We start from the raw sequence: 27,838 nt of genomic DNA on the forward strand, positions 1-27,838 counted from the left end.
AGGTAAGCTTCTCTTTGTCCCACAGTGATAATGACATCATCACATCTCTCCTGGATTAAAACCTGCCATCCATTTTAGCCAGGTTCTAATTACTTTTATCCTCAAACATTCTTATTTATTAATATAATACATTCAGAACATGCTATAAGCATGTTATTTGTGGCTTTTATATCAGGTGTAAAATAGTTTATACATCTGCAAGTTTATCTGTTTTATTGCAACTGTACCAGCTGGCCTAACAATAGAACACAGGGCAATGGTTTGAAATTAGAAGAGATTTAAATTAGATGTTAGGAACAAGTTCTGCACCATGAGGATGCTGGAACACTGCAACAGGTTGCCCAGGGAGGGAATTGAGGCCCATCCCTGGAGATATTCAAGGTCAGGCTTGAGAAGGCTTTGAGCAATCTGATCTAGTGGAGGATGTCCATGCTGACTGCAGGGGTGTTGGACCAGAAGACCTTTGGAGGTCCCTTCAACTCAAGCCATTCTGTGATTCTCTGACTTTCCATATAAACCCTGCTTTGTTTTGTGTGTCTGTGTGTGTGCTGTAAGATGCTGAATGTAGACTGTAACTGACCATAAAGCACCTTCTGTTTGTAGTGCTAACATAGTATCTCCAGTTGAAATAGAGACAGCACTGAGAGAGAAATAATATGAATGAGATAGTTCCTCAATTATCCATCAGAGACCTGCATGGAGCAATGACACTTAAGTCTAAAAAGCTCCAGTGCTTTGAAGCAAGAACATTTTCCAAACCACAGAGACAAATACATCTTCCTGTAACACTCTGCCCTGGACTTAGAAGCCACTTGTATAAACAGAAGAAAGGCCAGATCATCAGATATTTAAACTCTTTACTAAAATCCTGCTGTGTTTGCACACTGTAATAGATAGGCCAGGAGAAATAACTGCTCCATGATGCTGAATGTTGCACTCTACAGGATTGAATTTGCTGCTGATGTCTTGATGATGAATATGTGCTCTTTCAAATTAATGATGGAAAATGCACACAAGTTTTTGAGAGATGTAATGGAAAATACAACAGAGGGTCAAAGTGCTGCAAGGAATACTGTAAATATTTGCATTTCTGAACATTAGTGGAGCTTATATGCCTGAAAACTACTGCATGTGAGTTATAAATATTGGCCAAAGCTACCCCTCCATCCTGCATTTCCTAGTATTATTTTGTCTAGAAATACATTGGGTATATTAACTCCAATTATAGATTGAAAGGGCACAAGCCAAGCCTGACTGCCTCACAAGTGATTAAAGAGAGTTCAGTTTAAATAGATATTAAAAAAAATGGAAGAAAAAAATATGCTGCAATGACTCTAAGAAATTCTGACACCCATTTTGCTGAAAATTTGTGCTCTTTATAAGCAGACAAATAGTTTGTAATATGAAATGTGGCTGCACACTCTTACTTTCTGCAGAATTTTTTTATCCAATATGAAGAAAAAGCCTTTGACTGACACTAATCCAGGAAGCTGTTTTCCATTCTCTACTAGCCCTCAAAAGGTCAGAGGATCTTTGAGCAGATGCAAGCTGGCTCAGTTGCTTCACCAACTTCATGTTTGTCTGACTCTATAGCCAACAGTGCACAAAACTGATGCAACTACAGCTACTCCCCCAAGTACCCCATTTGTAGGCTGCTAGCTGGAAACCTCCTCCAATGTATGTCTCAAGTTTATACCTCAGGATCAAAAGCAGGACACCTGGCCATCCAGGAAGTTATTTTCCATTCTCTACTAGCCCTCAAAAGGTCAAAGAGAATCTTTGAGCAGATGCAAGCTGGCTCAGTTGCTTCACCAACTTCATGTTTATCTGACTCTATAGCCAACAGTGCACAAAACTGATGCAACTACAGCTACTTCCCCAAATACCATGTTTGTAGTCTGTTAGCTGGAAACCTCCTCCAATGTATGTCTCAAGCTCATACCTCAGGATCAAAAGCAGGACACCTGACCATTAGGTGTTCAAGATGAGATTGGACGTGGCACTTGGTGCCATAGTGTAGTCATGAGGTCTGTAGTAACAGGTTGGACTCGATGATCTTTGAGGTCTCTTCCAACCTTTGTGATACTGTGATACTGTGATTTGCTCCTTATCCTAGCTCCTATAACCTCACATTCCATCACAATCCCTATGTACAATTGTTTTTCCCCTTTTAGAAGACATTTTCAGGACAGGTTTATCATACATACTTGGAAGCAACTCTGAAGTATTTCTGGATGAAATAAAATGCTATCCCAAGAGGCACGAGGGCAACAAGGAACCATGGGGTGGCATAGGAGATCATTCCAATGGCTGAGAGGCAGAGTAAGGTGGAACGGGTGAGAGACTCCAGCGTAGGAGGAATGTGCTGGAGTGAAACAAAAAATCATACATAATGCCAAAATCACCTGCAGTACCAGTACAGGCCATTTCCTAGGGAAAGTGGGACAATCTGAGTGTGCACTCATTGATTTTCTCTTTAGGAGCCTTCATGTGGGTCTGCTACTCAGATGTGCAGCGGTTACCAAATGAGTCACTAGAGTTTTATTTCTAAAGGTCAATATTTCAAAGATCAGGGGGAAATAGGAGCCATTTCCACCTTGTTTATATAACAAGCAAGAAAGAGAAAATTGTTCTTGGTATCTCAAATATTTAGAGAGAGCATGCTATTTTGCTCAGAGCCTCCTAATTGTCCTTTCATGTTTCCATCAGGCTTTCACTCAGGATGATTGCTCATCCAAATATTTTGATTCACGGCCGTAATGAAACCATCCTTTCTACTCCCTGAATACTGCACATTCACATGTGCCACATGTGCCAGGATGGAACATGCAGCTGTCATGTGTACTGCCATATAGTTAAAGTTGTTATATTCTACCCTGTTTCCTCTTTTTGAGCCAAGGTCTGGTGGTTTGCTCATCCAAGGGAAGCAGCCAGTCTGCATATGAAGCAAGAGCCACCATCTCCCACTGTGTCTATTCTGACAATTACCTTCCCTCGTTACTGCAAATGTGTGTACTTTCTGTTTGCTCTGTTCTTATTCCCAGAGCCTGTGCAATGCCTTTCTCTAATGAACGTTTTAATTCACCATCTTCATCAGTAGCTAAGTGACAATAAGCAAAGACAAGACATAGCAAACCACAGTACTTTAGTACCTGATCAATGATATTTGTGTCAGCTGAGAAGCGATTTAGAATTAGCCCCAATGGAGTCATATCGAAGAACCTGTTTAACAAATTAAACACAAGAGTTACCTGAGAAGGGTTTCCAGTTTGGGATCAAAAGCCAGCTCAGACAGAACACAGAGCTGTGGCCAGCTGTTTTCTCCGAAACCAAGCAGTAAATATGAATGACGTGACAGATGCTTCTCTCAGCATTTCCCCTCCTCTCCCAAAAACCTGCTGCCTTGTCTCCTGCTCTTTCATCTATGCTCTCTCAACATTTAAGACCTCTTCCAAGCATCCCAGTACCCTGGCTACTACTGAACTTCATAGTACAGGGCACCAGGATTCAGCTGTTTCATGAAAGCAGCATGATAACTGCATGTGTTATGTAGCAACCTGTCCAGCCATCCTGTTGCCTGTGAGGCACTATGGTTATCATAGACAGAACCCGTCTCTTTGGGTTGCCATCACTGGAGGTGTTCAGGAGGAGACTTGCTAGGGTGTTTGGTTGCATGGTTTAGTTGATTAGGTGGTGTTTGATAATAGGTTGGACATGATGATCTTGAAGGTCTCTTCCAACCTGGTCTATTCTATTCTATTCTATTCTATTCTATTCTATTCTATTCTATTCTATTCTATTCTATTCTATTCTATTCTATTCTATTCTATCCTATCCTATCAGAAGCCTGCTGTCCACATCATATTCTCAGAGTTTGAGCTGAGTGCCCTGGAGCAAGAACTGTGCTCAGAACTGTCCTTGACACCCCCAGCCTTGAAGGAGGTGCCAGCTATCTGACACATCAGAGAGATAATACAGGAGGCAGAACTTCATCTGTTCTGACATGGAATTATTGTTTTCCCTGATTGCCTCCCTACTTATTTTTACTTTTTGAGGCCTTGAAGGAAACTAGGCAAATGCAGGAGCTTTTCAGTTACAAAGAGGAGAGATTTTGGCCATGTAGCTTTTCAGGAGGAATATTTTGAAGATAATTGTACCTGATTGGTCCAAGGATGATCTTGTTGAGGAGATTATGGTGTAGGTTCTTGGCTGCTGTGAGGCCCATCCACTCCACAGTCAGAGATGTGATGAGGCAAAGGACGATCCCTGCTCCAGAGAGGATGCTGAAGACAGCTACGTGATAAGTCTAATAAAATAACAAATGTGTCAATGCTAGAAACAAGCACTCATTTCTCTTTTCTGCTAGGAGGTTCCCAAGGTACCTGGGATCAGTTACCTAGTGTGTCACATCACTTATATCAGTACATTAACATAATCTTTGGGAAAGAAAAGAACTATGATGGAACTACATTAAATTCACAGAAAAAGAAGAGCTGGAAGTTCTAAGATCCCTTCAAGACCCTCAAGAGAGAGTACTTAGAACTGTAAAGATAGACTAAATGGGCAATAGAAAAATAGGCAAATTGTTAGCCAAGAACCTCAAGCAACCGAAGTAGAACCTCTCGAGAACTGAGTCATTTGAGAGATGTTGGACAGCTCCACTTTATTAAGTTCAAGCACCCCTAAAATTCCCAGAGCAAATCCTAAACTAATCTGCCAGGGCTGCAACACATTCAAGCATTCTGAAGTGGAGATCAGTGAGAAATTTGTATCTGAGTCAAATTTACAGCTACAAGCAGGTTGTATTGAAGTAAGACATTGGAGGGCTTATTTTTTCCTGGCAGGACATTACTGGACAGTCAGTACTTAGGAAAAAGGGGTCATTGACTTAGGTGTTAAAAAAACCCAGCTCAGAAAGTTTAGTATGAGATTCCCTCCTTGGAAAGGTCAATCATTTTTCTAACCTCAAACATGCTTCTGTTCCAGTTTTGCAATCTGGATTATGTAATGGTTTAGCATGAGCAATTAATCTATTTTATAGAACAATCAATCTTTATCTGTCTGTCTTTCTAATCTAGCTGGCTTCTTTGTCCACTTCCTTCCCTCTTTCCCTTTTCCCCCCGAGTTTTTTATTCCCTCTCTTCTGGAATGATAAAAGCCTCACAAATCTTTAGAGAATCCTAGATGCTCATGTTCATCTGAACAACAAACGATGACTTTGGGATAGATATATTTCCTTTTGCCTGTCAAGTTCCAAAATATGGCTCACCTTATTTGTGCTCTTAGCATCATCAACATTCCTGACTTCATTTGCATTGTCCTTAGATGTCCACGTGGCAAGCCAGTAATCTATGGCCACTATAACTGAATGTTTCAGCAGCTTTGAGAAAATCATCAGAAAGAGCAAGAAAAATCCTCCAGATGTTAGATATCTCCAGCAGGTTTTCCATGGCATCTTTGTCCTGAGCCTCAGTACAGTTGACATGTTATCATCTTCCTCTTCTTCTTCTTCTTCCTCTGTGACTCAGACATTTTATCAAGTTAGCTTGGATTCAGTACTAAGAATTGTATTTAGGTTTACTGTCTCTGGTTGACTGGGTTTTGGAATGGAATGGGATGGGATGGGATGGGATGGGATGGGATGGGATGGGATGGGATGGGATGGGATGGGATGGACTAGACTAGACTAGAATAGAATAGAATTAACCAGGTTGGAAGAGACCTTTCAGATCATCAAGTCCAACCTATCACCCAACACTATCTAATCAATGGCACCGAGCACCCCATCAAGTCTCTTCCTAAACACCTCCAGTGATAGTGACTCCACCACCTCCCTGGGCAGCCCATTCCAATGGCCAATCTCTCTTTCTATGAAGAACTTCTTCCTAACCTCCAGCCTAAACCTCCCCTGGCACAGCTTGAGACTGTGTCCTCTTGTTCTGGTGCTGGTTGCCTGGGAGAAGACACCAACCTCCGCCTGTCTACAACCTCCCTTCAGGTAGTTGTAGAGAGCAACTGAGCCTCCTCTTCTCCAGGCTAAGCAACCCCAGCTCCCTCAGCCTCTCCTCATTGGGCTGTGCTCCAAACCCCTGCCCAGCTTTGTTGCCCTTCTCTGGACACATTCCAGCAACTCAACAGCTTTCCTAAACTGAGGGGCCCAGAACTGGACACAGTACTCAAGGTGTGGCCTAACCAGTGCTGAGTACAGGGGCACAATGACCTGCTCCTGCTGGCCACACTGTTCCTGATATAAACCAGGATGACACTGGCCTTCTTGGCCACCTGGGCACACTGCTGGCTCATGTTTAGCCTACTGTCAGCCACTACCCCCAGGTCCCTTTCTGCCTGGTTCAGATTTTAATTTTAAGGGCAAAGTTCAAATTGTCACTTAAAAACAGCCTTCATGGCTAGAAATCCTTGGGGAAGAAGAATGCTGACCTACTCTTGACTACCCTGGATTAACCACAATTCCACTAATTTCTGATGTTGAATGTTAAAAATGAGTTAGGAAGCAATTGCTTATCACTTGAAATTCTACACTGTTTGGGAGACAGAGAGCTTGTGTACATTCTCTAGGTCACATAATAAGTGTGGATGACCTAGAATGCAATGTTAGGTTATATTTCTGTCCTGAAGCTACTGATTTCTGGTTTTGATCTGAATGATGTCTGCTGTTGTTGTTCGGGGATTTTTTTTGCAGGCATTCTATGGGCTATATGGATACGTCCTTTTTATCCAGTCTTACCTACAAAAAAAGATATGGGTTTTTGGCAAGGCTTTCTTGCACAGACCAAAAGGAGGAGCTTGGGAATGATCTCAATTTAATCTCCTCCAAGAACTGAACTGATGAAGCATAGTAATGACTGCACATAGTAAGAGGTGTTCTGCTCAGCTCCTCCAAAGAAGTCTGAAGCCAGAGCATTTCCACCTTGAGGGCTTTGGCATCCAGCTCTGTCTATCATACACTGACTGGGCACCTTTCTAAAATGGAGCAATCCAGGACCTACAGACCCATTAGTTAAGATGACAATCCCTCATGAGCATTGCCAGATGAAACACAAGGCAGAAAGAACCTGTTAATTCTGCCATCACTCCAACCAACATCACTGTGATAATTCCTGCAATTACTGCTTCTCTTGAGTTAAGGTGAAGCCTGTAGTCCACTTCTATTCCCTGGCCCAAACTTACTGCTTACCGGGGCTGACTACTCCCTTTAGGCTTAGTCTAGCATCCCAGAGATGTTCTTGATGGGTCTTGTTGCCAGCTGCTCATATCTAACCATTCTGCCTCCCACCCTCCTTTAAAAGTGATGTGAACCTGAATCTACCCTTCTAAAAGCATCAAGAACTTGGGGGAACATGAAGCTAAGCTTGAGAACAAAGCCTAAAGGTTCTCCCACAAATACTCTCAGCTAGAAAAATAGCAGGTTACATTCAAAAAGGAACTGGAAATTGCTTCAAGTTTGATCACATGATCAAGCCCAGAACAGACCCTTCAGAGACAAATCGTGAGGGACAGAGCTACAGATGATGAGTTCCTCCTTGCAGAGCTACCTCAGTTTGCTTTACTTACTACTATTATCACTATTTTACTTCTGTCTTGCCTTTCAAGATCTCCAGGTAGTGTGACTTAGCAAAAAAACCCCTAACCTCATTTTGGTACACTCTTATCCATGCACAATGTTTAGAGAAATCTGTGGAGAATCTCTTAAAATAGTAGTATTGTGAACAGGTCTGTGGATTGGACTTTCCACTAGTGTTACCAAGCATCACCAACATATTCATGCTCCATTGCTAAGAATTGGCAGCCATTCAGGTGGAATGACAATGAGTATGGTACTAGAGTAAATAAAGTGAAATAATAAAACATACCTTCATCTTCATCTTCCAGTTGTGCTTTAGATTCTCTGGGGTACATGGCCCTTCTAAGGGTTTTTCTCTCAAGAGTAGCCTGGTCAGCTTCCATATCCTATAATAAGGAAAATTAGTTATTAGTTTGAGAACTTGGCTGTCTGCCACTATGGTAAAACCAATTTAGCTCACAGAATACAAGGATCAGTTGTGCACCCTGTTTCAAAAGGACGTTTGCCTACTGCGTCCTTTCAAACCACTCATGGCAGACGTACAATTCCTACATGACCTATTCCAGTCCTTAATGTTCCTTACATTTCATGTGGTTTCCCCCCTTCTCCTAATTTCTAGTTTAAAACTTACTTTCTGTGCTTTTCAGAAATGAACTGAAAAATATTTCTTTTCAGAAAAGTCATCCTTAACCAAATGCTCCCATGCATTGGGCCCCATGCTCTTCAACATCTTTATTGATGATCTGGATGAGGGCATTGAGTCCATCATCAGTAAATTTGCAGATGACACCAAGCTGGGGGCAGGAGTTGATCTGCTGGAGGGTAGAGAGGCTCTGCAGAGGGACCTCAACAGGCTGGACAGATGGGCAGAGTCCAAGGGCATGAGATTGAACACATCCAAGTGCCGGGTTCTGCACATTGGCCACAACAACCCCAGGCAGAGCTACAGGCTGGGGTCAGAGTGGCTGGAGAGTGGCCAGGCAGAGAGGGACCTGGGGGTGCTGGTCGATGGTAGGCTGAACATGAGCCTGCAGTGTGCCCAGGTGGCCAAAAGGGCCTGGCCTGTATCAGGAACAATGTGGCCAGCAGGAGCAGGGAGGTGATTCTCCCCCTGTACACTGCACTGGTTAGGCCACACCTTGAGTACTGTGTCCAGTTCTGGGCCCCTCAGTTTAGGAAGGATGTTGACTTGCTGGAGCAGGTCCCGAGAAGGGCAACAAAGTTGGTGAGGGGCTTGGAACACAAGCCCTATGAGGAGAGGCTGAGGGACCTGGGGTTGCTCAGTCTGGAGAAGAGGAGGCTCAGTTGCTCTCTACAACTACCTGAAGGGAGGTTGTAGACAGGTGGATGTTGGTCTCTTCTCCCAGGCAACCAGCACCAGAACAAGAGGACACAGTCTCAAGCTGTGCCAGGGCAGGTTTAGGCTGGATGTTAGGAAGAAGCTCTACACAGAGAGAGTGATTGCCCATTGGAATGGGCTGCCCAGGGAGGTCTTGGAGTCACCATCATTGGAGGTGTTCAGGAAGAGACTTGATAGGGTGCTTGGTTGCATGGTTTAGTTGATTAGGTGGGTTGGATAATAGGTTGGACGCGATGATCTTGAAGGTCTCTTCCAACCTGGTCTATTCTATTCTATTCTATTCTATTCTATTCTATTCTATTCTATTCTATTCTACTCTCCTCTTTACCTTTTCCAGCTCTTGATCTTGGCGATTCATCAAAGTTTTCCAGTGTTCATATAGCTCAATATCCTTGTTTTGGATATCCTTTAGTGTCCCTTCTCTGAGCACCATTCCATCCTTCATTGCTATGATCTAGGGAAGAAAGCATCCAATAGTTCTACTCAGCAACACAGATGCCATAATCACAGACCTCAGTCCTACAAGACATTTCTCAGTATTGGGGAGATTATCATCATGCACATTTCTGTGTTAATTTTATTCAGTATTTCACTAATTACTTCTTTGTTGACACAGTTTATAAATTGAAGCTTCTATAAGATATGCTTAACAGTCTTCTAAAAGAATGAACAAGACATAATAAGGAATAGTCATATTTGCAATTAAGTCATAATTCTCTAGTGGCTTTCAATCAGAAAACCCTACACAAATACCCTCAACAGGAGTCAGAAGTGGTTGCTTGCAGTCCAGAAGTCAGCGATGTGCTGGGCTGCACCCAAGAGAAGTGTAACCAGCAGGATGCAGGAGGTGATTCTGTCACTCTGCTCTGTTCTCATGAGACTCTACCAAGAGCACTGCCTCCAGTTCTGGGGCCCCCAGCATAGAGGGACATTAAAATGTGGAGGTGGTCCTGAGGACTGCCACAGAGATGAGAGGGCTGGACAACCTCCCTTATGGTGGCAAGATGAGAGAGTTGGGGCTGTTCAGCCTGAAGAAGAGTAGGCTCCAGAGAGACCTTAGAGGAGCCTTCCAATACCTGAAGGGGGCTACAAGAAAGCTGGGGAGAGACTTTTTGCAAGGGTTTGTAGTAACAGGATGAGAGGGAATGGACTCAAGCTTGAGGAGGGCAGATTGAGACTGGAAAATAGGAAGAAATTCATTGCAGTGAGGGTGGTGAGACGCTGGAATAGATTGCCCAGGGAGGTTTTGGATGCCTCCTGCTTGGAGGTCTTTATGGCCGGATTGGATGAGACCTTGAGCAACTTGGTCTAGTGGAAGGTGTCCCTGCCCATGGCATGGGGGTTGGAAGTAGATAATCTTTAAGGTCCTTCTAATTTAAACCATTCTATGAATAATGTAAAAATAAAATTTTTCCTTCTACTGTGAGATTTGCAGCATGCAAAGTGTTAGTTAGCCACATGACACATGGAATTAAGAAGGGGCTCTGTTACAGAGAAAAATATTGATCTCATTAATTGTTATGGTGCTAACTTCAAGTGTAGGTTCTTGGTTAGCAAATCTGCATCAGAGTGTCTCTTCTCTTACCCAGTCAGCATGTGGCAAATATTGTAATTTATGTGTCACCAGAACAAGAGTCCTCTTGTCTTCTTGCAGGAACTTCAAAATCCCTTCCTGCATTAAATGGTCACTTAAGTGAATGTCCAGTGCAGAGAATGGGTCATCCTACAACCAAACCCAACAACAAAAAAAAATTAGAACAGGACCACCACTACCACCAACAAATTGGTTTTATTTCTTTAGAGATTTATTTTTTTCCCAGCAGAAAGCATCTGCCATTATGAAAGAGTTGGGGCTGTTCAGTCTCGAGAAGAGAAGGCTCCAAGGTGACCTTATTGTGGCCTTCCAGTATCTGAAGGGGGCCTACAAGAAGGCTGGGGAGGGACTTCTCAGGATACCAGGTAGTGATAGGACTAGGGGGAATGGAATGAAGCTGGAGGTGGGGAAATCCAGGCTGGATGTGAGGAGGAAGTTCTTCACCATGAGAGTGGTGAAGCCCTGGAATGGGTTGTCCAGGGAGATGGTTGAGGCCCCATCCCTGGAGGTGTTTAAGCCCAGGCTGGATGAAGCTCTGGCCAGGCTGATCTAGTGTGGGGTGTCCCTGCCCATGGCAGGGGGGTTGGAACTAGCTGATCCTTGTGGTCCCTTCCAACCCTGACTGATACTATGATACTATGATTACTAACATTTCATCTCTAATCTCTGAAACCCAGTCAGAGGGCTGCACTATGGAGCAGTGAGCCAGCATCTATTGCCCTTCAGTTCATAACAACAGACTCAATTAACAATGGACTCAGTTTTGCTTCTGCCTCTGGTGAATGTTTGTTTTCTACCCCCTTAACTTGTGTTTGGGGCTGAAGGAAAGTCCTTACAGCTTTCTAAATGTCCCACACATTTTTTCTGAAGCTAAATATAAGGAATGGCAGTTGTATTACTGACTTTCCATGCTCCATGTGCAACAGGAAAGAATCTTACCAAGAAGACAATGTTGGTGTTCTGATAGAGTGCTCGAGCTACACAGATTCGTTGTCGTTGGCCGCCGCTTAAATTAATCCCCTAATGAGGATAACGGATCAGAAACGTGCATCTTTGAGTAAACATCATGATAGGACTTTGTACAATTGTACAGAGTTGAAATAGCAATATAAAGCTTTGTTAAGATGCTAATCCTGTTGATAAACAAGCATAATCCTCATGTAATATGAGAGGGAAAATTATTATTCAGCAACTAATCATGGGTCAGTGTGAATTATGAGGAGCTTCTCCAAGCATAGAGGGACTGTTTACAAAGGCCTGCAGTCATAGGATGAGCAGCACTGGTTTGAAAAGAGAAGAGCAGATTTAAATTGGATGTTATGAACAAGTTCTGCACCATGAGCTTGGTGGAACACTGGAACAGGTTTCCAGAGAGGTGATTTAGGTCCCATCCCTGGAGATATTCAAGGTGAGGCTTGAAGGGGCTCTGGGGAACCTGATCTAGCAGAGGATGTCCCTGCTGACTGCAGGAGGGTTGCACTAGATGACCTTTGGAGGTCCCTTCCAACCCGAGTGATTCTATGATTTGCAGATTGAAAAATTCACCCAACACTAGCATCAAATCCTGCAAGCAAAGCATAGGAAACTTTGATCAAAATATCACATTCTAGAAACAGCTGAAGAAGATGAAAAAATGTTCAACACCTGGAGAATTCCAATTATTAAGCAGGCTTGAAGCCCAATACAGATTAGTGCCATCAGAGAGTGCTTTCTTAACACATAGGCTAAGCAGACATATAAGCATGCATATTATTTACCCTTTCTCCAATTTCTGTCTGATCACCAAATGGTAGTAAGTCAATGTCAGGCTGGAGAGAGCAGGCATCTGTGACAGCTTTGTACCTGTTAAAACAATGTGGGGGTTGCAATTATTTAACAAGCCACTTGTTTGCGAACACAAAAACCTGTAGAGTGAATTCACTGCAATTATGGCTCTGTCATCACAGATAGCTGGAAAAAAGAGGAAGGGCAAAAGGATTATCCAGCAGCTACTCATGGAGTGTTGGAAACTAAGCATTGCAAAAATGTACTTCTTCATTATAGATCCTGTTTGGAAAGTCTACTTTTTAAAGGTTCAATTACATAAATTATTTGGTATGTTTCTCCCTGTCACAAAGGTGTTCTGTAGGACTCTGTGGTGCACTGTCAGCAAGTTTGCTGATGACACCAAACTGGGACGAGTGGCTGACACCCCTCAGGCTGTGCTATCATTCAGCCAGACCTGGACAGGCTGGAGAGTTGGGTGGAGAGAAATTGAATGAAATCCAACAAGGCCAAGGGTGGAGTCTGGCATCTGGGGAAGAACAACCCCATGGACCAGTATAGGCTGGGGACTGACCTATTGGAGAGCAGCGTAGGGGAAAGGGACCTGGGGGTCCTGGATGCTCATGAGCCAGCAATGTGGCAAGAAGACCAAGGACATCCTGAGGCGTATCAGAAAGGGAGTGGTGAGTATTGATATTTTTCAGAATCTAGAAACTTCCTCCAGAAAGAGAAGCCAGAAACCTCTTCCAAAGATGTTGTGAGATGTTTTTGCAAGGGGGTTCTTATTTACCTCTGTTTATTGAATGGGCTCCCAAAGATAATGTTCTCCTCCACAGTAGCATTCAGCAGCCACGGCTTCTGAGCTGCGTAAGCCACGGAGTATCTGTTTCTACTGTTGACAGATAAAGAGCATTAGGATAAAAGCAAAGCACTCACATTATGAATTGTCTCTGAATCAGGGTTGTTTTTAATTTAATGTTATGAATGTGCATTCATTAAAAATACAGAGAAAGACAAGAGCACAGCAACCGTTACAAAAGTGAAGGGATGAGCTCTAAAATTAGATGCTATTGTTAGAACAGCACCCACTCTCTCCTCTGTAGTGGCAAAAATCCACACTCTAGGTTGTATTCTATTCTACTACAAATGGCTGGTACCTGCCTCAATCTAGTAATGGCCACTTCAATCCACAGGCAAATTCTAATTAATCAAAAGTCTTAAATTCTCACAGGGATAGTTATTTGGTATTTTTTTTCTCTAGCATCAGAACAGGGAGTGAAAAGGCACTGTTCAAGTGGCATCACTTGGCTTGCTGCTTTACCAAGTTTTAGTTTATTTTATGTGGCCATGCACACAAAATGCTTCTTTCTCAGTCCCTTTTGTTTCTTTTCTAAGTCTCTTAGATCCTTAGTGGACTGACATGACACAGGAAAAGAGGGCAGTTTAATGCAGATTGAGAAGGACTCCCTACGATCTCCCAAGTACTTAGACAAACTTTAAATGTATCTAAAAACCCAATGACATGTGCACAGCAGGGGTATGAATGGTTTTTATTCTGTCTGGTTTGACTGCACAGCATCAAAAAGGGTCACATAATTTCAGACATTCTTCTGAGATGAACGAGATGTGTGAGGAAGAAGGCATGAACCAGTGTGAACATTTATCTTCTTTCTCAGTCTCTTTGATGGTATTGCTTCAAACCAAACATTTGATACTGCTTTGTATGTGAGCATCTAGAGGGAGAGGGTGATGGGATATGAGACATAGCCAGTTAGAAGCAGTCAGTGTTATCCCCAGAATTTTGGGAGATGTAGGAGTTCAGTATGCGCTGACATGAAATATGTCCTTGGGATTGTCAGGGAGGGAGATCATGGGGTAGCTCCCACTCGCAGCTATGTGTGCCACTGCTTCTCCATCACTTATGACATGTTTTTAGCTTAGCTTGTCCTTCTTCTGACCTGCAGACCCTTTCCCTGAAGCCAGGGGTGGAGTCACTGCTTTGCTGCAGCTGGAGCACAGCTGGCTTCCTTTGCAGGCTGTGTGCCCTGCTCTATCACACAGTTGTCAAGTTGGGTTACCAGTAACACCCATCAGTGATCAGAAAACATGCAAGCACATGGGAGGGTACAAATGATGCCTTACACCTAGAGGCCCTGACTTGCAAGGTAGTGAACACACTAAACTACCAGTAATGACAAAAGGGAGCTGGGAGTACATCATATCATTCAGACAAGACTGAGGTAGTGGTACCATGGCTGGAGAGGATTGGGCTCCACTGGATTTAACAGAATCTGTCAGTAAATTGTTAGCAAGGTGGTAAGGAAACACAGAGATGGCTGAAGGGGACAAAGATGGAAGGTCTGAGCAAATTCTGCAGAAATGAATGAGTGCATTATGATACACCACAACCACAATTAATACCTTCTGGATGCTTCAAAAGAAGGTTCTGTTTCATTTACACTGTAAGTTATGGTAAATCACAGTATCACAGTATCACTAAGGTTGGAAGAGACCTTTAGGATCATCGAGTCCAACCTGTCACCACAGACCTCATGACTAGACCATGGCACCAAGTGCCACGTCCAATCCCCTCTTGAACACCTCCAGGGATGGTGACTCCACCACCTCCCTGGGCAGCACATTCCAATGACGAACGACTCACTCTGTGAAGAATTTTCTCCTCACCTTGAGCCTAAACTTCCCCTGGTGCAGCTTGAGACTGTGTCCCCTTGTTCTGGTGCTGGTTGCCTGGGAGAAGAGACCAACCCCTTCCTGGCTACAACTGCCTTTCAGGTAGTTGTAGAGGGCAATGAGATCACCCCTGAGCCTCCTCTTCTCCAGGCTAAACAATCCCAGCTCCCTCAGCCTCTCCTCATAGGGCTTGTGCTCAAGGCCTCTCCCCAGCCTCGTTGCCCTTCTCTGGACACATTCAAGTGTCTCGATGTCCTTCTTAAACTGAGGGGCCCAGAACTGGACACAGTAGACAAGGTGTGGCCTAACCAATGCAGAGTACAGGGGTACAATGACTTCCCTGCTCCTGCTGGCCACACTATTCCTAATGCAGGCCAGGATGCCGTTGGCCTTCTTGGCCACCTGGGCACACTGCTGGCTCATGTTTAGACAGCTGTCAATCAGCATCCCCAGGTCCTTCTCTGTTTGGGAGCTCTCCAGCCATTCTGACCCCAGCCTGTAGCTCTGCATGGGGTTGCTCTGGCCAAAGTGCAGCACCCGGCACTTGGACTTGTTGAATGCCATCCCACTGGACTCTGCCCATCTGTCCAGTCAGTCAAGGTCCCTCTGCAGAGCCCTTCTGCCCTCTAACTGACCAACATCTGCTCCCAGCTTGGTGTCATCTGCAAATTTGCTGATGATTGACTCATTCCCCTCAAATGACATTTAGTAAGCAGGAAACACAGAGAATTACACTTTGAGCAAGTTTTATATACAGGGAAACTGGGGTTCAGTACATGTTTTAAGAATTCAACATCTTTTTTTGGTCTTCAAGGGGGTAAGAAAAAAGTTCTCAGTCAAAACAACTTTTCTAAATAAACCAGTTTCATATCTGTAGTGCATAGTGGCTAAAGAGGCAAGCTATGTTGTTAGAAGATGTATTAACATTGAAAAAGGCATTGTAAAATCTAATCACTAATGAAATTATTAATATGGCCTGGATATATAAAAGGTTGTCAAGCATCAAGCTAGCTTCTCCACACAGTTCCACCAGTGACATGCAAAATCTGGTAATTACTCTAATGTCAGATTTCTCCTGGAGTAAAGATAAGCCTGGCAGACTGTATTTTGCAATGGCAGTAATGATGTGAATGGCTTTGCTTCTCTATTGACTTATCAGCAGTGTCAAGGGCATGGAATGGCAGTCAAAGCCATTCTGGATCATCAGTGATGACTGCGTCCAGGTGTGGTGCAAAACCTGAGAGAGTAAGTTTGTGCCAGGGAAATGGAACAGGCAGTAGAAGGGACTAGAAAATGATAGGAATGTGTTATTTGCCTGACTTAAGAGACAAAATCTCCCCTCCCAAGCCTATGCACGCTCTAGGTGAAATATTTCACTTGTGAGAAATGTCTGCTTTCTTCCAGGACACCAGTAATTGCAGCTGCACTTGTAAGCAGAGGATCCAAGTCTGGCAAAGGGCATTAACATTCCAATAGGAGAGCCCTCATAGTTCCAGACACACATAACGAGCATCTTCTCAAAACGCCAGAGCTGAGACATGTTGCTTTCTGTGCTGCACATCATCTCTCTTGCAACTGTGATAGTTCACCTCTCCTAAAGTGCACAGTTATTGTGGTTTCTTCATGCACCTATCACCAGAGAATTTTTTACATCAGAAGTGAATAAGCCCTCTTGGTTACCCCAGAAGGGGAGCAGAGAGCCATAAGTTGAGACTCAGACCAGACACTGCTTCACCAGATCTGGTCCTTTATGCAGCAGAAGCTTTCAGCCTTCTCTGCAATGGAAGAAAGTTACAAGGAAGCAACAGACAGAATCTAACGAGAGATTAAGAAGTCAGAAATCAGGTCAAACCAAAGAAAAAGAAAGGAAATCTAAATTTCCTTTATAACAAACCTCCAAACTTTTATCAGCAGAGCATTGCAATGGTAGAGAAAGGGATAAAGCTTTCATATATAGATTTGGGACTGCTCTCTGAAGTACAATTTAACAGAAACTGGGCACAAGCCTTACAAGACCCCTTGCAGATTTAATACAGTCACCATTAGAATCAAACACATTAGCTGAACCATCCAGGACTAATTTTAGGATCCCATTTATTAAACTCTCCTTCCTTAGCTAGAAATTCCATTCCATGCTTAGCTTGACAAACACACTTTAAGTCTTCCATATTCTGAGGGAGATTTCTGTGAGAGTCAACATTCATTAGTCATCTCCTTTATAAACACATGTAAGACCTTTCACTGAGCCTTCACAAATAAGGGGATTACCCTGCTGGATCTGAAAGGGGGATGCAAATGAAGGGCATGAGAGTGGGGCTGGAAATGAAGCTCCTGAGATGTTTGAAAATAATATTTTATTTGCCTGCGGGGATTTATTAATCTTTGCTCTAAATTCTTTATGTCTGTGGCTATTTCTACTGCTTTTTATTCTGTACTAAAAAACAGAACACATTCAAAAAAAAAAAGAAAAAAGGAACATGGGGAGTTCGAGGCTGAAATGGGAGGAAAGACCAAATTAATTAGACAATAACTTGCATAAGATTTTTGAGTGTCCAAGCTGATCTGTCAGCAATGTATTTAAATGAAAGTTGTAAGGAATAATGAATATGGAGGAGAAAAAAGGCATGCAAGATCTCTAGGATGCCATGGCAGAGCGAACAGGATCTCTTACGGAAAGATACACTAACAGACTTTCTTTCCTAAGATCCCTCTAGCAGTGTGGGTTGGAGCTTCAAGGCCAGAGAAAGGCTGAGCATCTACACAAATCCTGCCCAGCAGTTTGTGGGGATTTGTTACCATCTCTGCAACCAGCTGCAGCAGCACAGCAGCGCTAGTAGGTATGCTGATGATTTTCTGGCCAATTATTTCTCTCTTCAGGGCCCATAATACTCTTCAGTGTTTTCTGTGAGCTACTGTGGTTGCAACCTTTTGGTTAGCAGCTGTGCTTGGCAGTCCTTATGACTTTTTCTCACTTTCCTCGAAGCCTTCCATAGCTCAAGGGCAGAACAGGCCATTTGTCAGGATCTGTTTTATAATTCTTGTGTTCCCCATGCTTTTCACTTAGTGCATAACAACTTCTTTGTTGCAAAGAAACCAACTCGATGTACAGAGATTGTATACCAAGGGAAGGGCTTCCACTTAGCCACCCTGGCAGTCTGATAAGAGGTTTCTAAGTGTTACAGCATGGGTGGAAGGAATCCATCATTCTGCACGCTCCCCCACATTTGTGTCTGCATAGACTTAAGAACTCAGAAACAGGCTCAGTTAAATCATTGCATCCAGACAACCTCCTGCTTCAGTGCCTAAGAAGTCTGTCTAGCTGATTTCTCGATGGGAAAACAAAAGGCCAGCTCCTTGTCTAAGGTTTGTCATTTATGTAAGGTATGTCTTGTATGAGTGGGCTGATATTACCCATAAGATTTTCCCTGGCCAAGATCTCTTACAGTAAGATACGCTAACAGGCTTTCTTTCCTAAGATCCCAAACCAATGGTCACCTTGGCAGCAGGACACAAAGCTCTCACTGCAGTCAATCACAACAGCAACAGGGAATTTGAGTCCCATCATGAGCTTTCACAGTGATGCATTGCAGGATTACCCCAATATAACTGAGGATGAAATCAGAACCATTATTATTACTGTGGTGTTATGCCTGAGTCAGTAACTACGTTAGTCATGCATGGAAAGGGATTTAAGAGAGCAAATAGGACCTTGATTATGGTTTTGTATGGGATCCACTTAGTTAAATACCTGACGCTTCCTTCTGTATCCATCTGTCTGTCAGGCAGTCTGAAATCATCAGCAAAACATAACCATTTTTGCATCAGCTATACCACAGTACTAAATTACAGTTTTCAAAGAGAAAAGTCACTCAGTGAAGCCTGAGGTGCTTGCTAAAACCTGAGGTACCCGTGTGATTATGCATGGGCTGCTAACCAACTGGCAATATGATCTTCCTCTCTTAATACTTCAAATCTTTCTCTAGTATCGTTCTAAGATTTCTCTTCCTGTCTGATCTTCCTAAGACTTCCCTATCTTTCTCTTGGACCAATCTGATTCCTTCTCAAGTACAGCTTTGAAAACAGCTGTGCTAATAATTTTCAGGTACACTACTCTTTGTACTTTCTTAAACTACACAGACAAAAAACTCCCCAAAACACCTGATTGTGAAGTCAAACCCTTCATTATATGTCTTCAAGAAATTAATGGTGTAAAGTCACATATTCCTCTTCCTTCAAAGCCTAAGCTCACATGAAATGAGCCTTAGCCTTGGCTTCAACTATACCTGCTACTACAATGAGATCATCTAGAATAGCAGACAGTGAAATATGGCTAGAGAACAAAAAATGCCACACATACTAGCACAGGAAAAGCAAAAATCTCCAGCCTGCAACCCTGCTGTAAAAAAATAAATGACAAAGGAGGTTACTAGTCAAGGGATGGGGCAACAACATAGAGTCATAGAATCAACAAGGTTGGAAAAGACCTCAAAGATCATCAGGTCCAACCTGTCACCCAACACCTCATGCCTACCAGACCATGGCACCAAGTGCCACATCCAATCCCCTCTTGAACACCTCCAGGGACAATGACTCCACCACCTCCCTGCGCAGCACATTCCAATGGCTAACAACTCTGCGAAGAACTTTCTCCTCACCTTGAGCCTAAACTTGCCCTGACCCAGCTTGAGACTGTGTCCTCTTGTTCTGGTGCTGGTTGTACTGCTCTCTGTCACAAAATCCACCTTTTCTCCTCAAATAGCTGATTAAGGAGAGTTTGGCATAGTAGTTTCAAGGAACCAGAACTGATCTTTTAAATCAAAGGAGAAGTCTGGGGTTGACAGCACATCCCTTTCACAGCCTCTGCTTTGCCTAGGCTTCAAGACTGGTTTCTGCCCCACTTGGTTATTACTGAGTTCTCATTCACTGAGTCTGAATATATGTGGATCCTGAAACCAGATACCAGGGAGGGGGAGAAGCATCTCTCCTGTGCTATTATATCACCTATTTTCTTTTTCCTGCCAGCAGCAGCACTGAGTGGGAAAGCCAGCCTTGCCTGTGTGCTGGCACATACCCCACTTGACTGAAGAAGCTCCAGCCTGTGTACAGCAGCACCATAACAGTGCTGACTTCCGTCATAGTGAGGATTGAAGCCTATTTGATAACAGGAATAATGTCTGTATTCTATTCAGGTCCTTTGCTGGGGCTAACATTTTAGATACTAATTGCCAGGCTAGTCTCTTTCCCATCCTGTGCCACTTCCTCTGCCTGCTTGAACCATGACAAAAGAGCAATAAAAATCTTTTGTGGGTTTGCCAGTGATGCCTTACAGAGAGGATCTGGATGTTGCTAATCATTCAACCTCCAATTTCTAAGATGTGAAATTTACCTTTCTCACAGCAAATCCTAACTGCTACCTGCTTGCATAAATGCAGCAATTAACAGCTATATAAAACATACTTGCTCCAGTGGACTTTGCCTTCCAGGGTCTGCATCTCTCCCAGTATAGCAAGGAGAAGTGATGACTTGCCACAGCCAACCTGGCCCACAATCATTGTCATCTGACCTATGATAATAGTAGCAACAAAAACATTAAAAAAAATATTAATAATCCAAGGATTCTACTTGAGTCCACCAGGCCCAACTAGATCCACTTCCAGGGCACTCAAACTACTTGGTTAAATTTTTTAGCATCCACAATGTAAATGGGCAATATTGCATGGATCCATCTGTGGAAGCAGACATTAATGGACAGTACAAGCACACAATAAGCTCCAAAGGAATGAGAACTATTGCTTTGACAAAGATTACAGAATCATAGAATCATCATCATAGTATCAGTCAGGGTTGGAAGGGACCACAAGGATCAGCTAGTTCCAACCCCCCTGCCATGGGCAGGGACACCCCACACTAGATCAGGCTGGTCAGAGCCTCATCCAGCGTGGTCTTAAACACCTTCAGGGACAGGGCCTCAACCACCTCCCTGGACAACCCATTCCAGGGCTTCACCACTCTCATGGGGAAGAACTTCCTCCTCACATCCAGCCTGAATTTGCCCACCTCCAGCTTCATTCCGTTCCCCCTAGACCTCATACATTGTGTGCCATTGTGTACTCTTCCAACCCCTAACCTTCTGTGATGCTGTGTGTACAAACCCTTGTAATTTCTGGTTTATTTATAGTACTTTAGGTTAGTGATGTAGCTATGTGACCAGTACAGCTCACAGCATTGCACACAGTTTGAGCCTTCACTTCTCCTGATAAAAATCTGCATGTGTGGATTTCTGCTTTACCCAATACCAAGAAATGGAATTAGTAGCCATTTGCTATCATCTGTTTAGTGTTTAACATGTGCATTTATCCTACCTGTTGGGATTCTGATGTTTATGTTGGACAATGTTGCTAAACCACTTCCCCATGAAAAGTATCCATTGGTCACCTAAAAAAACCCAATTACCACGTGTCAGATAATTAAACACATTAAGAAAATAAAAGTAGAAGGCCTAGTCTGGATTCAAAATATGACAGTGAAATAAACCTGTGGTTAATAGACAGGGTGAGGTATCCTCATACACAAGAAATAAAAGCAAAGATTGTCAAATTAAGAAAAGGTTGTGAATAAGGAAAGTCCTATACACAAATGCATGCACTGTATGAAATGCAAGGGATGATCTGGAGTTGAACTCCACCAAACATTTTAATTCTGTCAATTGTAAGAATAAAGACTGTGAAGAATGATTGCAAGAGCCACAGGTGACAATCTAAATAGTAAAGCTTCTCAAGGAGTGAATCATCCTGTGGATTGTGATATATTGTCTCTTGTGAATGGGTTCCCCAAGTGCCAATTGAATATTCACAAGGTTTATGCTGGACATGAGACAAAAGGTTTCCCAGTGTATGCCACCCTCTTTGTACTTCCTTTAAAGCTGACAGGTCCCTGAAATATTCTTTGCCCAGAGCAGAAGAACCTATGTAGGGAAAATGTAGCCAACATAACTTAAAATAATGTTCTAATTAATTTAGAAGAGTTATTTAAAAGTGGTTTTGTTTCCTCAGTTCTAAGAGTGCATGAAAGGAAATTTAAAGAACTCTATATTCATTTCTGTTTATCAGATTATCTAGTTTTTGTTTCTTTACTCATGACCATAGAGTCACAGAATCACTGTGGCTGGAAAAGACCTTTAAGACCATCAAGTCCAACCATTATGTAACTCTACCATGACCACTACTCCATAGCCTTGAGCACCATATCCAGGGAGTTTCCTGGTGATATCTCTAACCTGAGCCCCAGGGAGGCAGCAGATTTCCCTGTGGGATGTATCTGGTCAGCATATGAGACCTTCTGTTCCCCTCAGAAGGGAATCACTTATGACAATGACCTTCCTTTTGTATTTAGTACAAGCTATCCTAACACGTAGGGCTGGCTGAGTCACCCCAGGCAACTCCCTGGATGGACCTTCATCTATATCCTTATTTGTCTGACCCTCAAGATCTAAAGCCTTGTTACTGTTTTTTGTAAGGGCAACTGGGAGGGGAAGGGAGACTGAGAGGGGATCTGCCTGCCTCCATAAGCAGGAATCTCTTTCAATTCTCCCCCATCTCTTGGGTCCCCTTCTTCTGCCTGGTGGCAAGAGGAGAGGGGAATCCTCTGCTTCTTGTGGAGCCTCTGTCTGTTGCCTTTGCCTCAGAGTGTGGCTCCACCAATCTACCTCCCTCAATGCCTCTGTGTCCTGAGAATACAGAGAATTTATAAAGAGTTGGTTAGTAAATAATTATTCTCACTTTATATTTGGCTAAAGTATTGATTAATTTATGGGCTTGCTCTTGCAGTGGACAATTTGCCTCTGAAAGACCAGCAGAAGTTGGTTACTGTCTGGTACTGTTGCAGGAGGACATAGTCCTTGTGAAGAAAGAGACACCTTCCAACCTACCTTGATTGCAACATCATCCATTTCCACAGGACGTGTTTGCTTCCTAGTTGGCTGTTCATAGCTTTCAAGCTGATACCTCAAGGGCTGCCTCCTGTTGATGGCTTTGGTGTGCTACACAGTGAAATGAAGAAAGGAGAACAGTTGGAGTTCTCAAGAGAGGACAGTATTTGTTTCCTTATAAAACAGACAAGCCATTCCCTTTCTTACCACCATTCTAGGTCACAGGAAGAAAGCAGTGCTTTACAGTGTCTCTGATAGTAGAGAGGCACAGCTGTGATGCACATATTGTAATGTTTCAAACACCCTCAGCTGAAGCATGTGGAGTATCTTTCTAATTTTGGTTTCCCATGCACAATCCTCCTGAAGTTCAGCTCTGTCACCCTCTTCCAACCATGAGATCAGATTGCCCTACCTGAGGTAGCTCCAAACAAGGCTGTGCCAGTAAAAGTGTAATGACATGCAGAGTTACCAGTTTGGTTCTTGGAAGCTGAATAGCCACAGGAGCAAGAAGCATATCAAATTAGCTTGTACAGACCCCCCTAAGGCAAAATAGTGATTGTGAAGTCAGCTCATTCAGAGCTGCCTGTGGTGTTTGTGAGCACCACTCTACTGAAGTGACTCAGCATAAGCTTAGTGATTTCCTACACCTGAGCTGCCTACAGTGAATGATTTCCCTTTAGAGATACTACCTTTATTTTTCCCTCTCCTCATCATCTAGGCTTTGTCTCTCTCTGTGGGCAACAGATGGACAACAGAAACAAAACCAATGATGAAACAATTCCATGTTTGTTTCCTTTATTGTAACAGTTAAGCCAGAAAAGCAAGAAATGTTGCTTTGGGTTGGCAAACTGATTTGATTCGGCTCCAAAGAAAACTTACTTTGTGCTAATCCTTTCTCTCTGCTGCCATCTTCAAGTTGTAGTCACATTTTCAGATGGCATAATCCATTTGAAACAGTTGAAATACCCAGCTTTAGAAAAAAATACCATCAAAATGAAGGCCCAAAAAAATCTTTATCTTCCTTAGGGTTCTTTCCCCACCCCCACCCCCAAATTGTACTTAAATTCACTATATGCTTAGCACTCCTGAAACAGTCTTTTGGAGTTCTTATTTCATAATGTTTGGTGTTGGTTTCTCCACCTCTAACTCTGAATTTCATGGGGTAGGAATCAGTCCTACCTAAAGATATTCACATATGGCAGGAGGCACTGGCAATACACATTGCAAACCCCACAACCACAGGAAATGCACCCGGGCCTTCCGTGACAGCTGAGAAGGACAAATCTGAACCATGTGTAAATGTGTCCATTTTATCACCACAGGTACTTCAGCAGAGCTTAAATGTGTTTAGGGACCCTTCATGTCATAGAAACACAGGGATTCTGACATAGGAGAGGTAAATCTGGGCAATGTCAGAGTCAGGCTGGAAGCAAAACTCCTGAGCCCTATCTACTGTAGGGCTATATGGCCTCTTTGACTGAAATTCAGTCTCATAAAACAGAACTTACAAGTCCTGTGTGCTTCTTACAGGATTCATAAGCAACAGAACCGTCCCCACTTCTCCAGCTGTCATCTCCAATCTCATCACTTAGGAGAAACTCATTCAGCTTCTGTACACTTGAAAGAAAACAGGGCAGTGAGTTAAATAAACCCCAGGTTCCGTGAGTGTATTTTCACTTTCAGGCAGCCCAGCCAGCAGGATGTAGCAGAAATGTCCCAGAAGTTGTTTTATGGGAGACTTTTGGGTTCCTGCTGGACTGCCTGCCACCCTGATGGCAGGTGAAAAATTGTTTATGTGGAAGAAGGACAGATAAAAATAATTAGACAACATAGTGAGAGCTGGGAATGAAGAGATCTAGTCATGCGAGTGCCACTAGAGCTCTGTAAGAACGGTTTCCATCTTGCCAGGCTTATGTTTCCTGTGCCTTTCTCGTGCCTACAACAATGCTGGGATGCATAAATGAGTCATTCAGACACCTACATTCTCTGAAAGGGCCAAGGCAAGAGGTGTGTCCTGAGCACAGCTTTTGGAAACACTACATGCAAGCAGGGCTGTATACTGCACTAATCAGCACAGCCACAGCCAGCTTTGGAGAAAGAGGGCATGACCTCTCTTTGCCTGCTTCAAACTGTCCACAGGGAAGTACAGCACCCAGGTTCCATTCATTCAACGCAAGGACTTGGTTCTGTTTCTGCTCCACTTCCTTTCAGAGTGCCATAAGCACCTGTGTCTCTCTTGTTCTGAGTAAGGGATGAGTAAAAGCAGCCACTGGTCACAGTGAAGCTGTGTTACATCACACAGAATACAGCCATAGAATCATAGAACTGTTAAGGCAGGAAGAGGCCTTTGAGATGATGAAGTCCAACTGCTCACCTTAAGCTTGCAATCCCACCGCTACCGCGAAGCGCCACATCTATGCATCTTTTAAATACCTCCAGGGATGGTGACTCCACCACTGCCCTGGGCAGCCTCTTGCTTCTGCCTGATTTTGAGCTGTGGTGTCTGCTGCTGGGACTTTGTCGTGAAACCACCTATCGATCTCTGCCTCTGCTGCTCTGATGCTGCACAGCTCCGTTAGAGTTTCCTGTAACACAGCCACTTGATGCAACAGGTTTGATTGATGATAAAGCCACGGAGTGGCCAAGCACTCATTCTTCATTCTTCACTTGGGGGACATGATGTGCATGGGAGAGAGACGTCAGGAAATAAGTTTGCCAAAGGTTAAAGTTTGTTTTGGCAAATATGGTCTTTAAATAATACCCTGAGTGGTGGCCAGCAGTGCTGAGGAAACGGTACACACCATTTTGATATTAGTGCTGTGAAAAACACAGTGCAGGGATGTAGAGCCTGGGATGATTTATAAAGGAGACTTGAGATTTTCCACCAGTCAGAAATCGTTTTCATCCTAGGGAAAATTGTTCATGTAGCCCTGCTGCTTCTTTCATAAAAATAAACCCTGTTTGAGAGTTGTCCTTTTTGAAGTGATTGTGGTGCTGGCAAATGGTGGCTGTGAAGCCTGAAGTCCCCTTGACTGCTCTCTGTTGTTATCATTAACCACCAGAGGCAGTGGAAGCAGCAATGCAATACCTTGCCAATGCGCCTCCTTTTTGGCAAGGAGTAACTCTGCTTCTGGGTGGGAAGGCCAGTTTGGTCTGCACATCTTTCTAGTGCTCAGCATCTGGCTTGTTATTGCCAGTCAGGTGTCAGTTTGTGCTTTATGGGACATCTTGGTAGTGCATATGTCTGCATAACTGCCCCATGACCACGACTCCATACAGACCATGCAACAGCTCAAAGTCTGCAATTTGACTCACTACCAACCAGCTCCCTTGGGATTAAGTGCTTTACAGCCCAGCACAAAGGAAGTTGTTTTGCTGGGCTCGTTGCCAAAACAGATGCCTGGAACATAGAGGTTTCTGATGAAGCAACACATTTTATGAGTTTCTTTTCCTTTTTCTTCTTCTTCTTTTTTTTTTTTTCCAGTCTTTCCACTACATGCCAACCTCCTCAGCGTCCTGCCATGCAGATCCCTCACCCTCACAGATGAAACCTGCAAATATCCACCTTGCCATGCTTCCTCACCGGCGTCTTTTTACTGCCGTTCATGGAAACAGCAATTCCTCTATAAGAAAAGTCCTGTAGGACTCCGTTTCCCTTGAACAACTACTTCTTCAGTGTCCAATGTTCCCCCATCCACTCTCTTGAGATTCCATATGATGCTAGGCAATGACAGGCAAGGCAACCCCAAATTCTCATGTAAAGCCCCAAAGCACCCCTTGAGAGGTTACAGTTCAGCCAGTTTCTCTTCCTGGCATCAGCATGGCCAGTCTTGCCAAATACATACAATAGAATAGAACAGAATAGAATAGAGTAGAGTAGAGTAGAGTAGAATAAACCAGGTTGGAAGAGACCTTCAAGATCATCGTGTCCAGCCTATCATCCAACACCACCTAACCAACTAAACCATGCAACCAAGCATCCTGTCAAGCCTCATCCTGAACACCCCCAGTGATGGTGACCCCACCACCTCCTCAGGCAGCCCATTCCAGTGGGCAATCACTCTCTCTGTGTAAAACTTCCTCCTAACCTCCAGCCTAAACCTCCCCTGGTGCAGCTTGAGACTGTGTCCTCTTGTTCTGGTACTGGTTGCCTGGGAGAAGAGACCTACCTCTGCCTGACTACAACCCCCCTTCAGGAAGTTGTAGAGAGCAATAAGGTCTCCTCTTCTCCAGGCTAAGCAACCCCAGCTCCCTCAGTCTCTCCTCATAGGGCTTGTGTTCCAAGCCCCTCACCAACTTCTCTGGATACGCTCCAGCAAGTCAACATCCTTTCTAAACTGAGGGGCCCAGGACTGGACACAGTACTCGAGGTGCAATAGCTTCACACCACTTCTCATCTCCCTCTGTGTTGACAAGAGCCCAGAAAAGTACTAGGGGGAATGATGATAGTATAAGAAGAAGAGCATAGAGGACACAGTCTCAACCTGCTTGATCTTGGAAAGAAGTTCTTCACAGAAAGAGAGATGGCCCATTGGAGTGGGCTGCCCTGGGAGGTGGTGGGGTTGAGGTCCCTGGAGGTGTTTAAGAAAAGACTGGATGAGACACTTAGTGCCGTGGTCTAGTTGATTAGATAGGGTTGAGTGAATGGTTGGACTTTGATTGATCTTGGAGGTCTCTTCCAACCCGGTTGATTCTGTGAAAGACAGCTCAGCTCTGATTCTGGACTGCCAAACTTTGTGAAATGATAAAAAGAGTGCAACATTTCCTTGTCTCTGTATTGTGCAGTACAAAGAAATGCTTCCTCTGGTTTCTCTCAGGTTTTTGAACATTGGAGGCTCACCTCGAAATCCTCTTGCACATGAGCAGGCAGAAACAACCTTTTTCTTCAGCACTTTTGCTGTTGTGTTACTGAACATAGGT

General features: G+C 43.6%; 1 protein-coding gene across 5 annotated transcripts in view; it reads right to left on the bottom strand.

Annotated features, from left to right (window-relative positions):
* The window catches only part of ABCC9 (ATP binding cassette subfamily C member 9), a 72,959-nt gene that overhangs the window by 19,297 nt on the left and 25,824 nt on the right, over window positions 1-27,838 (bottom strand). For 4 of the 5 annotated variants that reach the window (XM_054167577.1, XM_054167581.1, XM_054167578.1 and 1 more), the window contains exons 13-26: window positions 24,427-24,535; window positions 22,919-23,029; window positions 21,354-21,426; window positions 20,449-20,554; window positions 13,091-13,192; window positions 12,294-12,378; window positions 11,476-11,556; window positions 10,528-10,665; window positions 9,271-9,396; window positions 7,872-7,968; window positions 5,270-5,517; window positions 4,158-4,306; window positions 3,153-3,222; window positions 2,208-2,365 (exon numbers count right to left, since the gene is read on the bottom strand). In XM_054167577.1, coding sequence (XP_054023552.1) covers window positions 2,208-2,365; window positions 3,153-3,222; window positions 4,158-4,306; window positions 5,270-5,517; window positions 7,872-7,968; window positions 9,271-9,396; window positions 10,528-10,665; window positions 11,476-11,556; window positions 12,294-12,378; window positions 13,091-13,192; window positions 20,449-20,554; window positions 21,354-21,426; window positions 22,919-23,029; window positions 24,427-24,535 — 1,653 coding nt within the window. The remainder of the gene's footprint in view (window positions 1-2,207; window positions 2,366-3,152; window positions 3,223-4,157; window positions 4,307-5,269; window positions 5,518-7,871; window positions 7,969-9,270; window positions 9,397-10,527; window positions 10,666-11,475; window positions 11,557-12,293; window positions 12,379-13,090; window positions 13,193-20,448; window positions 20,555-21,353; window positions 21,427-22,918; window positions 23,030-24,426; window positions 24,536-27,838) is intronic. The other variant, XM_054167580.1, reaches the window with a different exon arrangement.

Source organism: Dryobates pubescens, chromosome 15 (assembly GCF_014839835.1).
Source record: "Dryobates pubescens isolate bDryPub1 chromosome 15, bDryPub1.pri, whole genome shotgun sequence".
Classification (NCBI taxonomy): Eukaryota; Metazoa; Chordata; class Aves; order Piciformes; family Picidae; genus Dryobates; species Dryobates pubescens.